We start from the raw sequence: 14,392 nt of genomic DNA, 5'->3' as shown, positions 1-14,392 counted from the left end.
ATGGTGAGCCACCTTCTTGAACCGCTGCAGTCCGTGTGGTGAAGGTTCTCCCACAGTGCTGTTAGATAGGGAGTTCCAGGATTTTGACCCAGCGACGATGAAGGAACGGCGATATATTTCCAAGTCGGGATGGTGTGTGACTTGGAGGGGAACGTGCAAGTGGTGTTGTTCCCATGTACCTGCTGCTCTTGTCCTTCTAGGTGGTAGATGTTGCGGGTTTTGGAGGTGCTGTCGAAGAAGTTTTGGCGAGTTGCTGCAGTGCATCCTGTAGAAGGTACACACTGCAGCCACAGTGCGCCGGTGGTGAAGGGAGTGAATGTTTAGGGTGGTGGATGGGGTACCAATCAAGCGAGCTGCTTTGACCTGAATGGTGTCGAGCTTCTTGAGTGTTGTTGGAGCTGCATTCATCCAGGCAAGTGGAGAGTATTCCATCACACTCCTGACTTGTGCCTTCTAGATGGTTGAAAAACTTTGGTGAGTCGGGAGGTGAGTCACTCGCCGCAGAATACCCAGCCACTGACCTGCTCTTGTAGCCACAGTATTTATGTGACTGGTCCAGTTTAGTTTCTGGTCAATGGTGACCCCCAGGATGTTGATGGTGGGGGATTTGGCGATGGTAATACCATTGAATGTCAAGGGGAGGTGGTTGGAGTTACTTTAAGTAAAGACAATGGGGTGGAATTTCATATGTATATTTTTTAAAATTATGCCTTGAAATTGCTATGTAAGTGTTGGTAACAGATGCATAAACGCATTTGTACAAAATTCCTCTGTATACTATTTGAACAAAGGTGTTAACTCAGTTTACAATAAATGTTAACATTCATTATTAATATTGCACAGTGCAATTTCAAGCCATTCATTTTTAAACTGCTTACTGTTAGATAACAGTTAACTGCTTTGTCGGATCTTTGCTAACATTTCAAAGTTGTAGATAGTGCTCTGCACATTTATGGAAGTTTGCATGTGAGGAGCTCCATTTTGCTGGACCGATGCAAAGCCAGCAGTATGTCTCTGATCTGCCAACTCCATCACACTGTAAGCAGGTACGAATTTCAAACCAATAAATATAGTATAACAATCCCATTAAAGAGTTAACAGGTTACATTAAATATTCATGTGTTCTCAAATATTTTATTTCCAGATTAGAAATAAGAATATCTAAAGTATATATTTCTGTAGAATACTGACTGTTGAGTCAGAAACATTTTGAATGATGACGAGCGACTACTGACTGAAAATGTACTCCTTTTTTATTTATAAGTCTTTCTACAAAATTCTGTGGATTTAATTGGGTGAGCAAGTATTTTATAAAGACATTTTTATGGGCTGATGAGAATGGACTGTGGCCAAATGTAATAACAGTTGAAATGTATACAGTAATGGAGAGCAAACGTGAGAAAGACACCACACTAACTGGAGGGTTCAGATGACGTAAACTTTAAGAGCACAGCCCAGTCAATTAAAACATCATCTGAACATTGATATTCGTGCTTTCCCGTGTTACATTACAACAGTCTAAACACATTTCTACACACGTGCTTCATGTTCAATATGTCATTAATCAGAACAATCAAATGTTGTGAAATTTTAATTAAAATACCAGGAGATTTTGCTTTCAATTTTGTGTACTTCATCCTCATAAACACTGTTAGGAGGAAAAGCACTGTGCAATATTAGAATTTAGTTGTATCAAATTCTTCTTCCATTTTGGTTTAATGCCTTTGTTAAAATAGCAGCCAGATGATTTTTCATACAGAAGTGGTCCCATGCTTGTACGATAATATTGCACACCATGATTTCACCTCATGTTTTTAAAAGGAAAGGCAGCAATTCCAACTTTTCATATGAGAAGATCTACGATGTCCTGGCCAGTCAAGACCCACTTAGCCAGCATATGTGACAGATCTGCCTTTGTCCTCCTTTCATTGTGTTGAGTAGAGTTTGGCATCTTTCCCATCTAGAATACTGATTTTTGGCACTCCGATGCAATTAAAAACATTGGAACCGGCTGGGCCTTGAACTTCAAACCACTGGGAATGCTGATCTGTAACCAGTCATTAGGAGGTACATGAGAGAAGCTTGGTTGGACTTCCTTTCTGACTTTACTTCCCTCCTTCTGGGCACTGTTGCCTTGAGGCACCTGGCAAAGATTAAAAACTCACCATATGGGAGAATCTCAAATACAAACCCTGTGTCTTTACCACCCTACGCTACATTAACACCCCGTATTACTGGGCTGCCTTCCAGCCGCACATCTGCTCGTATTATCTACCTTTTAACTCTTGCTGCAATTCTGACACGTTATTACATAGAATTACATAGAATGTACAGCACGGAAACAGGCCATTCAGCCCAACAGCTCCATGTCGGTGTTTATGTTCCACAGGAGCCTCTTCCCACCCTTCTTCATCTGACCCCATCAACCTATTGTTCTGTTCCTTTCTCCCTCATGTATTTATCTAGCTTCCCCTTAAATGCAACTATGTTAGTCTCCTCAACTGTTCCTTGTGGTAGCGAGGTCCACAGTCTTACGACTCTCTGGGTAAAGAAGTTTCTCCTGAATTCCCTATTGGATTTATTAATGACTAATCTTATATTTGTGGCCCCCAGTTATGTAGTCAGGGCATGATCAAGACTAAGATCTGTCTTTAGAACACTGGGCTTAAATGGCTGACAAAAAAACCTTTTAGAGATAGTTCTCAACAAATCATAAAGCATTTTTTTTGCATTTGGCTTCCAACTCCAAAATGGTGGCTTTAAAGATGAAACAAAACAGGTCAAGTGAAGTGTTTAAAACTCTTTTTTGAACAAAAGAAATCTAAAATAAATTGACTAGGTGGAAAAAATTAAGTTTAAAATAATAGAAATGGGAGCAGGAAAAGGGTGAATTGAAATGTTTTCAAGTGGAATTTCTGTTCATTGTTTTATTTCTCAAAACTGAAAAATGATGTTTGCTCCAGGTATTGATTCAGTAAGTACCTGAGGTGCAGAACAGACAGAACAATGAGATTTTATAGGTTCAGTTTATTGCAAAACTCCACCTCGATATGAAATTGTAAGCAAGGTTGAAATGGTTGAAGCGTTTCAAAATTAGACATAAAAGATCAGCTTTTATGTTAAGATTTGAAGAAGGCAAATTCAGTGTTGGGTAATGGAATTAAAAACAAACTTTTTCTAATATTTTATCTTTTTCAGTTTCTTCAGGCAATTCTGATTTTCATCAATGAGCGTAAAGAGCCATTTCATAAGATTCTCTTCTGTGGTGAAGCATCAGGAAAAATTTCCATGTGGCACATTCCTGATGTTCCGATGGCCAAGCGCGATGGTTCGCCGCAAGGTAAAAATGAATTTTAGTAGAAACTGATTCTCTTATTGCGTTTCACCTTTTTAGGAAAAAAAAATCTAACTACAGACATATAAGATCCATTAATAAATGAAATGCTACCTTCTGGACAAGAACTGCAAAAATGTATTAATTTTTTTGGCAATTTGGTGCTTTATCTCTGTATTTATGCTTGCTGATGGTTGATTCTGTACAATATTGAGACTTGTTTTGGCTGAAGTTGGCTAACAGTACTCATTATTTGTAGTTGCAACTTGTATATATTGGACTTATTTAAGAAACAGCTATAGCCTATAATGAGAAGACAGAGAGTTGGTATTCTGCGGATCAATTGGGCTGAAGGCCGTTCTTTATCTGCACCTATCTTGTATATTACTTTTAGAGATTCAGGTAACTGCAACGTTGAGTCTTCAAGGAGCATTTGAACAGCATAAGACAATGACGGAAGAAATAACTGACCAGCTTGGTGTACTCCCAAATGGAATCCAGACTGGTTTGATCACTGCCAGTGTCTATATTCCTGATCTCGATAAACTGGTTTGTGGGTGTGAAAATGGCCGGATTATAATTACCCTTGGTTTGCACGCTGCTCGAGCTCAACTCCTAGTGGAACATTCTTTGTTAAAAGGTACCTGTTTTGTTACATACATTTCAGATTTTTAAAAAATAATTTTGGGTTGTCCAAGAATCCAAATTTCCCAGGTAATGCATTCATTTATCCTACCTATAATTTTGGCCGAAAGTTTACTGATTTTAACTTGTATTTGATTAGCACCTTGGTTTTAAGATCCTTGCAGTTGCAAGTTTAAATCTTCGGAACCTTGATTGTCTCCTGGACTCCTCACTTCTCGTAGTTAATGGAAACTGGCATTTAATTGCGATGGGAACAAAGACAAATACAACATAAATAATAAAAGAAACTTTATGTAGTTTTATTTACCTAGAAAAGCAGGTGAGGTACAAGTAACAAAAGGAATTAGGTAATGAGGTGATCTCTCACACAAGGCTTTGTCCTGTGAAACTCCTGGCACTTACTCAGAAAGGCAAATGATAGGATTGCAGGTAATGGATCTTCCCCTCTATATTTGGCATCAACAGCTTCTATATAGTTAACTGCGGCATTGTTTGTTTTGTTAAGAAAGTGATGCAAAATAGACATTAATAATAAGATCAATAACTGAAGCAAGAAAGTAAAGGATAGCCAATGGGGATTTACGAAATAGAGTTTCGTCAGCAGTAGGTACACCATGACAGATCGAATAATAGAAAATGTCAACCTCATGTAATAATCAGCAATCATCACTAGAGAAAGTCGTTAGTGATTGCTCAGATCAAATCAGAAACTAGCCTTTGTCTGTCTTGGGGACGTTCTATGCAAAATTATGGTACTTGAGCAGCAAATTGTGCTCCACAAATAGAACGCAGAGGATTTGTTGCGGGATCTCGCACTGCACCGAGTCACTTGCCCTAAACATTACTGTGCAAAATCCAGTGTTCAAACTCACAGATAAACAGATTATGTCCAGTTTTATTTTCCATTAGATGTGCAAAGACTGAAACTTAAATAATCGTCATCAGGGCTACTCGTGCAATGAGAGGAAAATCTTATAGACCTATACCTATCTTTTATATACTCAGCAGTTGAAATTCCTCCTTGTGCTATTTTTATGGTTAATGCATTCAAATCAAATTTCCTATGTTTATTGGTTAACGATTTTGTTAGCTAAGGGGTTATGATGATTAAAATACCACACCCATCAATTTGATCTGATTGCATTAATCGGTTTGTAAAAATATAGCCGAGAGAGGAATTTCAACCCCTCTGTGTAGATTATAACTGATGCTTGGATCTAATTGTGTCAGTTTTATTACTGTTAAGATAGCTGACCAGATTTACTTTTAGATATGTGCTCTGCTAAGGAAATAATTTTTGTTTTTAAAAAGTAACGAAGGGAAAAGGTGATATGTAATTGGTGATTCAGATCCTGTTTTTATTCTGAGGTCAACAGTGAAGAATTTTGAAATGTGCTTTGCTAAATTTGATCTGTGTTAATTTGTAACTCGCTCTCAAGATTTATCACATACTTTAACAAGCTAAAAGTTTTAAAGATCAAACAGAGACTATTGGGTTCCTGGGAGAGCATTAAAAATTTCTAACTTCAAAACATTAATACATGGTATCAATGACCTTGGAAAATGTAACCAAATCTAAATATACTTTGCTCCTGCAAATTGTTCTTAAGTAGATTACTTAATATGTAGCAGAACACATTTCATTTGATAAAATAAATTGTTATTAATAAGTGATGATTTGAAGAACAACTATTCTGTATGAAGACATGAACATTAATGGTCTGATTTACTTTATCCTGATGAAAATCTTTCAGTTTACCAATTAACTCCATTAATCTCCACCAGCTCACCCTGCTGTAGTTTACAACCTGTAAACCTGGATCTTAGGCTCGTCTTGCAAATCTATACTGCCAGTCAGGAGTAAAACTCTTACAGGTTGAAATTCCTTTGTATGCTATTTTTAGCACACTGGTTAACACATTTGTGTCAAATTCCTGTGTGTGCTATTTAATGAAGTTATAAATTCATGTATTTGATATAACCAGCAGATATCCTGTGGAAATCTGAGGTCTGGAGCACAGCTGTGATATTTAATGCTAACATGGCCTGTCCCTTTAAGGCCGCTGTTCAATTACTACTTATGGAAATCCAGGAACTTGTAGTTTATAGACTCCTCAGGTCAATAAATTTCTTGTAAATTTCAGGCTCCAGAATGAAATGCCTGATTTTCTTACCCTTTTAAGATTGTTTTGCATCTGTAACACATTGTGACATCTGCAGTGTGACGGTGTGCTAAACACAAGACGTTTTAATGTGTTGCTGAGGGTGACTTGGAGGGCACACAGGACTTCAGGAGCAATGTACCGCATAATGCACATTTGTATTGTTGTATACGTAGCAGGTCTCCCATCTTACCGTGAGTCAGAGATTACTTTGTTGTGTGTGGGGGGGATAGGGGGGATGCACATCTCCAATGAAAGAATTTGGAATGAGGTCTGTAAGAAATATCCTCAAAGTCAATGAACTTAATGGGGTCCAGTTGCTGCTTGTTTCCACCAGTTAAATCAGCACAATCCGGGCAGAATCAGCCGAAGCAGCGGCAAAAAGATCGGGGAGTTTTAAACATAAGTGAGTTACGTCCAGAACCACTTACGTTTGTGTTTTCCGCGATCTTTTACTCTGGTTCAAGATTCAATTCACCCGACTCAGGCCCTGCCCACAAAACTGGCCATGCCCCTTATTAAAAAAGCTTATTTTTTGCTGATAAGCCCATGTATTAATAAAACTGCACCAGGTTACAACTCTTAAATGCATCAAGGAATACATTTTAATGGCAAGAAAAAAGAAAGAAATGGTTACATTCTATCACACTGCCCGATTGTTCATGGAAGATTTTACGTTTGTGATTATGCAAATGAATTTTAGCAGAAACGTGAAACCTAAGGTAAGCAGCACAATTTCAAGCACATTTTGGGTGCAATTTCCATATTCAAATTTGTCCTACCGTAGTTTTAAACTTCTTCAACACGATTGGGTGATATGCCGATAAATTAATTCTGATTTACTCATGCAAGTTTCTGACAAGGAAAAGGTGAATCAACCAAATTGCTCAAAATATTTTTTGAAAAGCTTTTTGATCTGTAATTTTTTTTCTTGTAGCATGCCAAACACAGGCTCAATGGAAGGTTTTTAATATAACAAACATATTCATTTACATATTTCACAATAACATAATTAAACTTACCTATAAAATTGTCAGCACCTTTATTAAGATTTTTACTTAAAAAAGTATTTTTTGTAAGCTAATATTGTTTATGATTTCTAAATATAAATAAAGCCAGAGGTGGTATAGTCTTCATAGAGCTTTTCAAATTCATTCTTGGCTCATTTTTGAATCATTTGCAAAAACAAAGAATCCCTTGCACTGATGCCATGCCTGGGGATAATGTCTAAGGCGCAGTGCGCAGCGAGGGGGCCAAGGGAACCTTGTTGGACCTCAGAGCTCACCACACAGGCAGTAAGAGCGGCCATAGCTGGAGATATGCTGCCTATGGAAGGTTAAGTAGCAGTGGAACTGAGTGAGAGGAATCTCCTGGAGCTGGACTGTGTAGGAGAGGAATTGGAAATGGATGGAGGTGTCAACTTTTTTGAACACTGCAGAGAGGTTGAGAGCGAGGAGGGATGATATTATGATCGCAGTCAGAGAGGAGGTTATTGATGACTTTAACTAGGTGGTCTTGCTGCTATGGGCAGGGAACAAGGCAGATTAAAGGGATTCAAAGAGGGAGTTGTAGGAGAGGTAAGCACGATCCTTAGTGGTGAAGATATAATCCACGATCTTGGAGAGGTAAGGGAGGTCAGATACGGAATGGAAATTGGGGAGGGCAGAGGCATCAGCGATAGCATTTTTGATGAGGGAGGAGGAAGTCGAGGGGACTGGAGGTAGATTTTGTGAGGAAGATGAGCTCAATGAGTGCTGGAGGAACAGGGATAGAAGTTGGAAAATGATGCAGGGTTGGGGGAAAGTCTAGGCAGTGAAAGGATGAGAGGAGGAAGAGGCGGAGGCAGCTGAGGTCACAAGGGTAGTTTTGATCTTTTTGAGACAAAGACGTCCATAAGCTTCTCACAGTTGCCTGTAGAGGTGAGGATGGAGAGGCCATGGTAATGGAGGCGGAGGAGATGTTGAGTTATTGAGCAGAAGAATCTGATGTTGACTTATCCTCACAGATAATCCTGAAGTAGACAAAAAATTTGGCTGATCGAGTCAGATCTGGCGATGGTCGACCAGCCTAACGCGCACTCTGTGCATTGGAGTCTGCAGCCTTTGGACTTGAGGTGCCAGGGTGAGGACTGTCCCAGGGGAACAGCAAGGGTGCGAAACCATGAGTGACTGTACCAGGGAAGCAAGGCATCAAAAGCAGAACCAAGGGAGGTCCTCAGTAACTCAACAGTGGCAGTGGTATGGTGGCATTTGGAGAGTGGGAGAGGGGAAGGGGATTTGGAGTTAGAGAAGGAGTTGATGAGAACTGGGAGGTAGTTTTCTTTTTACAGAGACAGAGGGTGAGGATAGTGAGGATAGTGGGGAGAAACTGGGCGGGGAGATATGGACAGTGAGGAAGGCAAGGTAATGATCAGAGATGGCCTGTTGTAGATTAATACCTCCAAGTTGGCAAAGCTGTGTGTGGTGGCCAAGGGAGCTTATATGCAGGCTGAGGTTGTATGAGGTCAGGAAGTCAAATAAGCCCGAGGAGAGGGGCTTGAGATATTGAGGTAAGATTTGAAGCCAACAACAATAAAAAGTTACTTGGTGTAAAAGCTAAACAAGGAGAAAAGCAACGAGATCCTAGTAAATGAATTACCATGGAGCTTGGGAGGTTGGTAGATGACCATGGCTTTAAAGGAGAGGTGGAAGATTGTGAAGCTAGGGATGGGCAATAAACACTGGCCTTGCCAGCGACACCCACATCCCATGAATGAATAAAAAAAGTTCTGAGGAGGAAAAGGAGTCAGAAAAGGCTAGTGGCTGGAGTCATACCTAGCACAAAGGAAGATGGCTGGAGTTGTTGGAGGCCATCGTCTCAGCCCCAGGAGTTCCTGAGGGCAGTGTCTTAGACCCAACTATCTTCAGCTGCTTCATCAATGACGTTCCCTCCATCTTAAGGTCAGAATTGGGGCTGTTCGTCGATGATTGATGAGTATTCAACTCCATTCGCAATTCCTCAGATAATGAAGCAATCCACGCGCGCATACAGCAAGACCTGGGCATCATCCAGGCTTGAGCTGATAAATAGCAAGTAATATTCACACCACATAAGTGCCAGGTAATGACCACCTCCAACAAAAGTGAGCCTAATCATCACCCCTTGACATTCAGTGGCATTACCATTGCCGAATCCCCACCATCGGCATCCTGGGGGTCACTATTGACCAGAAACTCAAATGGACCAGCCACATAAATGCCGTGGCTGGGTCAGAATCCTGGAACTCTCTCCCGAACAGCATTATAGAAGTTCCTTCACCACATGGATTGCAGCGGTTCAAGAAGGTGGCTCACCACCTCCATCTCAAGGGCAACTAACGATGGGCAAAAAAGTACTGGCCTTGCCAGCGATGTCCATATCTCGAGAATGAATAAAAACAGTTGGGGACACAAGGTGTTGATCTAGTTTAACAATGCTAACAGTGATTTTTTTACCCCTGGGTGTACCATGGGATCTGTTAAATGAATTTTCTCCATGTTGACAAGAACAAAAGGATTTATGTTTGCAGGCTGCACATGTTTGTTGCTAGAGGGAGCTATAAAGTGGATACTTTGACGTTATTTGTAGCTTGCAACCAATAGTAACATTACTGAAAAAATTCCCTCAGAAATTGTGAACATATTAATGCCACTTAGATTTCACCTCGTAAAAAAACAAGGTGATATTTCCCTCTCCTACATTTTTAAGATTTTGACCTGTAACTGTAAAGTGAGATGTTTGCGAAGTGTCTGGCCATTATAGTACAGGAATCTCTATTTCAAATGTTGAAAATCCAATTATAAGATTAAAAGAAATTTGTTCTTACAGCCTGGTTACCCCACAGGATTCTGGTGGGACACTGTGGTAGAGTCACCTGTCTCCTCCATCCGTACAATAAATCTGCAACCTTTGACCCCAGCTGGTTGGTCTCGGGAGATGAGGATTCAAGTGTGATCTGGTGGAATATGTTCAAAGGAGAGGTTCTGCACAAATTCATGCTGCATGCAGGCCCAGTTCTGAACCTGTCAGTGTGCCCAGAAGACTGCAGTGTAAGTACTGGTGAAATGAAAGTAAATAAATGTTCACACACTGAGGACTTGGCTGCATTATGACATATTGGGACAATAATAAACCATTGATTTAGTGATGATAAAGTCATGATATTGATGTTGATATAAAAATGTTATGTACTAAACATTTTTATTACTGTATTTAACATTTTAATAGGTTCTAAATGGATGTAATGTGTGTAGTAATAGTGTGTTTACAATCATTTCTTAGCTAGATATACCCATTGAAAAGCACATCAATACATTTGCTGGCACAGTGCCTAACATAACTAGAGCTCTGTGGTCCAGAGCAGGATTCTGTACAGGCTCCACCTTTATGCTTGTGATAGCCATAGCCATCTCCCCCTCTCTAATGACCAAGCTGTGACAATTACAAATTAATATTATTATGACATGAGGAAGCAGATAATTCATTTTCTGTACATGATTTCAGCCATGGCATGGTGGGGAGCTGCAATTGGCAGCACCATGTCAAGGTCAGGTTTGGAAAAAGCAGCTGGGTTCCTGCTTCTAATTGTTATCCAGCTGCCCTTGCTGGATGTGTGTGTCATTGGGTGGGGACAGAATCAGACTCTTTTGTGATGGTGAAAAGTTTACAGTATGCATTGTCAAGACTCACATGAAGATGGGTCACCTGGGTGAGGTATTGGAGGATGACTGCTTTTCTTGGAACCATACCTTGTCAAGGGGGCAATATCTTGGGAAAGGGAGAAAACTGAAGGGTATTTTACAAAGATGTGTGTCGTAGGCCATGGAGGAGATGTTTGTTAAGGGTTTCTGTGGATTTTCATTATTGCCGAAGAAAATGTTTGAACTGAAGCCAGGATCTCTCCTCTGTTACTCTTTATTCTGGTTTGCACTTGTCCGAAAAGGTGGCAACTCTAGTGTTCTGTTCCAAGTAATGTGCAATATAAATGCACCTTTGCACTCCCCAGATGTAAGCTAGGAATGTTTGATTATTTTTGACTTGCATTTAGTGAAGAACTAAACACATTACTCGTTTTCTTCCATTAGCCAGATGTACACCAGAGTATTTGCTGTTTAGCAAATGATAACTCTGTAGCATTGTTGAGTCTTCAATGTCGATCATGCCTGATGCATGCAAGAAAACATCTCTCTCCTGTGAAGATAATAAAATGGCGCCCAGCAGAAGACCTCCTTGTAGTAGGATGCGATGATGGAGCTGTTTACGTCTGGGACATTGAGACTGGTATGCAAATATCTCCCAAATCCTTTTGAGGTATTTTGCAAAATCTCTTATTGAATGTCATTTAGCACTGGATATCAATTCCCTATGCAGCATTCTGCAGACTAACGTGCATTTGGGTACTTGAAATTTGCTTTTTAGACCTGGCAAAGGTGATGATTCTACAGCAGAAAGTAATTAGAACTCGAGTACTGGCTACCTTTAGGCACTTTCACTTTAATATTCCACTCTCGAGGCAGAGACGCATGACCTTTATTCAACAAACAACTTTGCATTTATCTAGCGCCTTTAACGTAGTAAAATGTCCCAAGGCGCTTCACACGAGCGTCATCAAACAAAATTTGACACCGAGGCACAAAAGGAGATATTAGGACAGGTGACCAAAAACTTGGCCAAAGAGGTAGGTTTTAAGGAGTGTCTTAAAGGAAGAGAGAGAGTTAGAGAGGCGGAGAGGTTTAGGGTGGGAATTCCCAAGCTTAGGGCCTAGGCAGCTGAAGACACGGCCACCGATGGTGGAGCAATTAAAATTGGGGATATGCAAGAGGCCAGAATTGGAGGAGCGCAGAGATCTCGGAGGGTTGCAGGGCTGGAGGAGGTTACAGAGACAGGGAGGGGCAAAGCCATGGAGGGATTTGAAAACAAGGATGAGAATTTTAAAATCGAGGTGTTTCAAATTCACTGATATATCTGATCTATCTTGTGATCACCAGTTTTCTGTCAGTAGGTCTGTTGGAGACTGGTTCATATTTGGAGACACATTTTTCTTAAGATCAGTGCACATGATACAGGTGCAAGTCATGACGCATACAGTGCAAGCAAGGGAATTGACATGGAGCCTGTTCGTGTGTGTCTGAATGATGGCATTATGATGTGAAACAGTGTCACTGAGCAAGCATGAAGATGCATAGAACTGGCTCCATCCATTTAGCAGACCAGTACAGGAGGCACACAAGGCGCATAAAAATCTGGGTCTGAATTGCCATCTGATCTCCTTTTTATATTTGTGAGAATCACGGATAGCAGGAGAACCATGTATCTGCCCTTTGCAGCACTCCCAGAATTTTAAAGTACTTTTCCTGCCGGCGTTGTGGCATCTTTTGGATGAGATGTTCAACCGTGTTCTCATCGGTCTGTTCTTGTGGTTCAGATGGATGTTAAAGATCCCATGACACTATTTGTAGAAGAGCAGGAAGCTCTCCCAGTGTCCTGGCCAATATTCCTTCCTCAACCAATATCACCAAAGAAACAAATAAACTGCTCATTCATCTTATGAGCATTTGTGGAATACCTGATGCAGAATTTGCATAACAATAATCACTGCCCTTCAAAATTAATTCATTGTGTAAAATGTTTTGAGATGTTTCAATGTAATAAGGTGCTATATCAATACATGTATTTTTAAAAAACGATGAAAATATCACCTATTGGCTCTCATAGTGTGTTTGATTGTTATTTAATGGCAGTGTGTCACTTGCAAACAATTCCAGGTATTCTTTTCTTTTGATCCCTATCAAATGCATTTCTCATTTTCTAAACTTCTCTTGGCATAAACCAACAAAGGGTCCCAGTAACTTTCAGGAATACAGAGTAAGGCTTGGCAGTAACGGATCTACTCCGAGAACACAACAAAAACAAGTGACCTTGTAAAATAACAACTCTTAACCGCAGAGGAAATACAAATACTTGATGATTAAAACAGTCCATTAAATATTTTAATTTAAAATTTTAAAAATTGCTACACTGATTAATATTGAATGTAATATTGTACTGATTGTGATGTATTACTGGATTTATAAGAGTCATAACAAACACTGCTATTCAGTCATGCATGGAGTATCCTCGTTCTTTGGTTATAAAGTTAGCAGAATTTACGCCACACCCAGTGAGGTTCTTTCTATTTGTTTGTTTGCTTTTTGTCAATTGTTACGTTAATTAACAGTAGAGAACAAACTCAGTGGTGCAAGATGACCAGCCATGTACTAAGGTGTGTATTGAACATAAGGACCCCTTCAAAAAACAATTCTGAAATATTTCCTAACGTGTCCTTTTTAGTGCTCTTTTAAACAAATGCATGCGCAATTGTTTTTAAATTAAGGTTTGTGACTGTTGTTGGTCACCATAGCTTCCCCAGTAGCTAGGGAAAGTGTGTACATGCCAGCAAGAGGCAATAACAGTACTTGGCTGTACAAATGGGAGGTGCTACTTAGCCCACATGGTGGCTTCTGCACACCATCAAATCATTACAATCTTGCCGAAAATGACTTGCTGAACACAGTTAAAGTTCAGCAAGTCATCTTCTGTAAGATTGTATAAGCGTGCTTGAATTTACTTAGATTTAGAATTAGTTTTGTGATCCAACCCATTGGCTGGATTCACAGGTTATGATTAGGTTAACTCATGGATCGTATGAGGATGCAGAATGATGCTGGACTATGGTTCCATGGTGCCCTTGATACCTAATTTGAGAGGCTATTCTTCACAAGTGAGGCCAGACAGTGAGTGTTGACAGGCTGTGTGACTGGTGGGGACATTCTAGTTAAATCTGATCATATTGTCACCCAAAGTCTACAGATGCACATATTCCAGCAGGGGTTAATAGATCCTGATTAGAATGTAGCAGCCAGGTTGCCTTATTTGCTTCTTCACTAGTGCAAGGGTACAAGCCCAGTTGTAGGATACCAGCACAGTTCACACAGCATATGTTGGAGATCAAAGCTGGGTCTTCCAGCGCATGCAGTTCAGTACCACCCCACGCCCTTCCTCATTGAGCCATCAAAGGAGCCAACAGTGTAAAGTGGGGGAGCCGGGGGGAGAAACACCTCTGTGAATTGGAAGTATTTATCTGCAGCTTGGCCCTGTATATATTTTTCTGAGACCTCTATCAGAAAAATGAATGAACAAAGCAGACCAATTTAGCCAATCTGCGCAGGCTAAATCAATGGGGCTTTTTTTTTAA

General features: G+C 40.2%; 1 protein-coding gene across 7 annotated transcripts in view; it reads left to right on the top strand.

Moving 5' to 3' along the window:
- LOC137301818 (WD repeat-containing protein 72-like) overlaps positions 1 to 14,392 on the top strand; it is a 211,509-nt gene that overhangs the window by 47,252 nt on the left and 149,865 nt on the right. For 6 of the 7 annotated variants that reach the window (XM_067971464.1, XM_067971463.1, XM_067971460.1 and 3 more), the window contains 4 exons: positions 3,199 to 3,340; positions 3,729 to 3,974; positions 9,988 to 10,208; positions 11,244 to 11,439. In XM_067971464.1, coding sequence (XP_067827565.1) covers positions 3,199 to 3,340; positions 3,729 to 3,974; positions 9,988 to 10,208; positions 11,244 to 11,439 — 805 coding nt within the window. The remainder of the gene's footprint in view (positions 1 to 3,198; positions 3,341 to 3,728; positions 3,975 to 9,987; positions 10,209 to 11,243; positions 11,440 to 14,392) is intronic. The other variant, XM_067971466.1, reaches the window with a different exon arrangement.

The sequence above is a fragment of the Heptranchias perlo genome, chromosome 34, assembly GCF_035084215.1.
Source record: "Heptranchias perlo isolate sHepPer1 chromosome 34, sHepPer1.hap1, whole genome shotgun sequence".
Lineage (NCBI taxonomy): Eukaryota > Metazoa > Chordata > Chondrichthyes > Hexanchiformes > Hexanchidae > Heptranchias > Heptranchias perlo.
The sequence above is the reverse complement of the archived record's forward strand: the minus strand, read 5'-3'. Positions and strand labels throughout refer to the sequence as shown.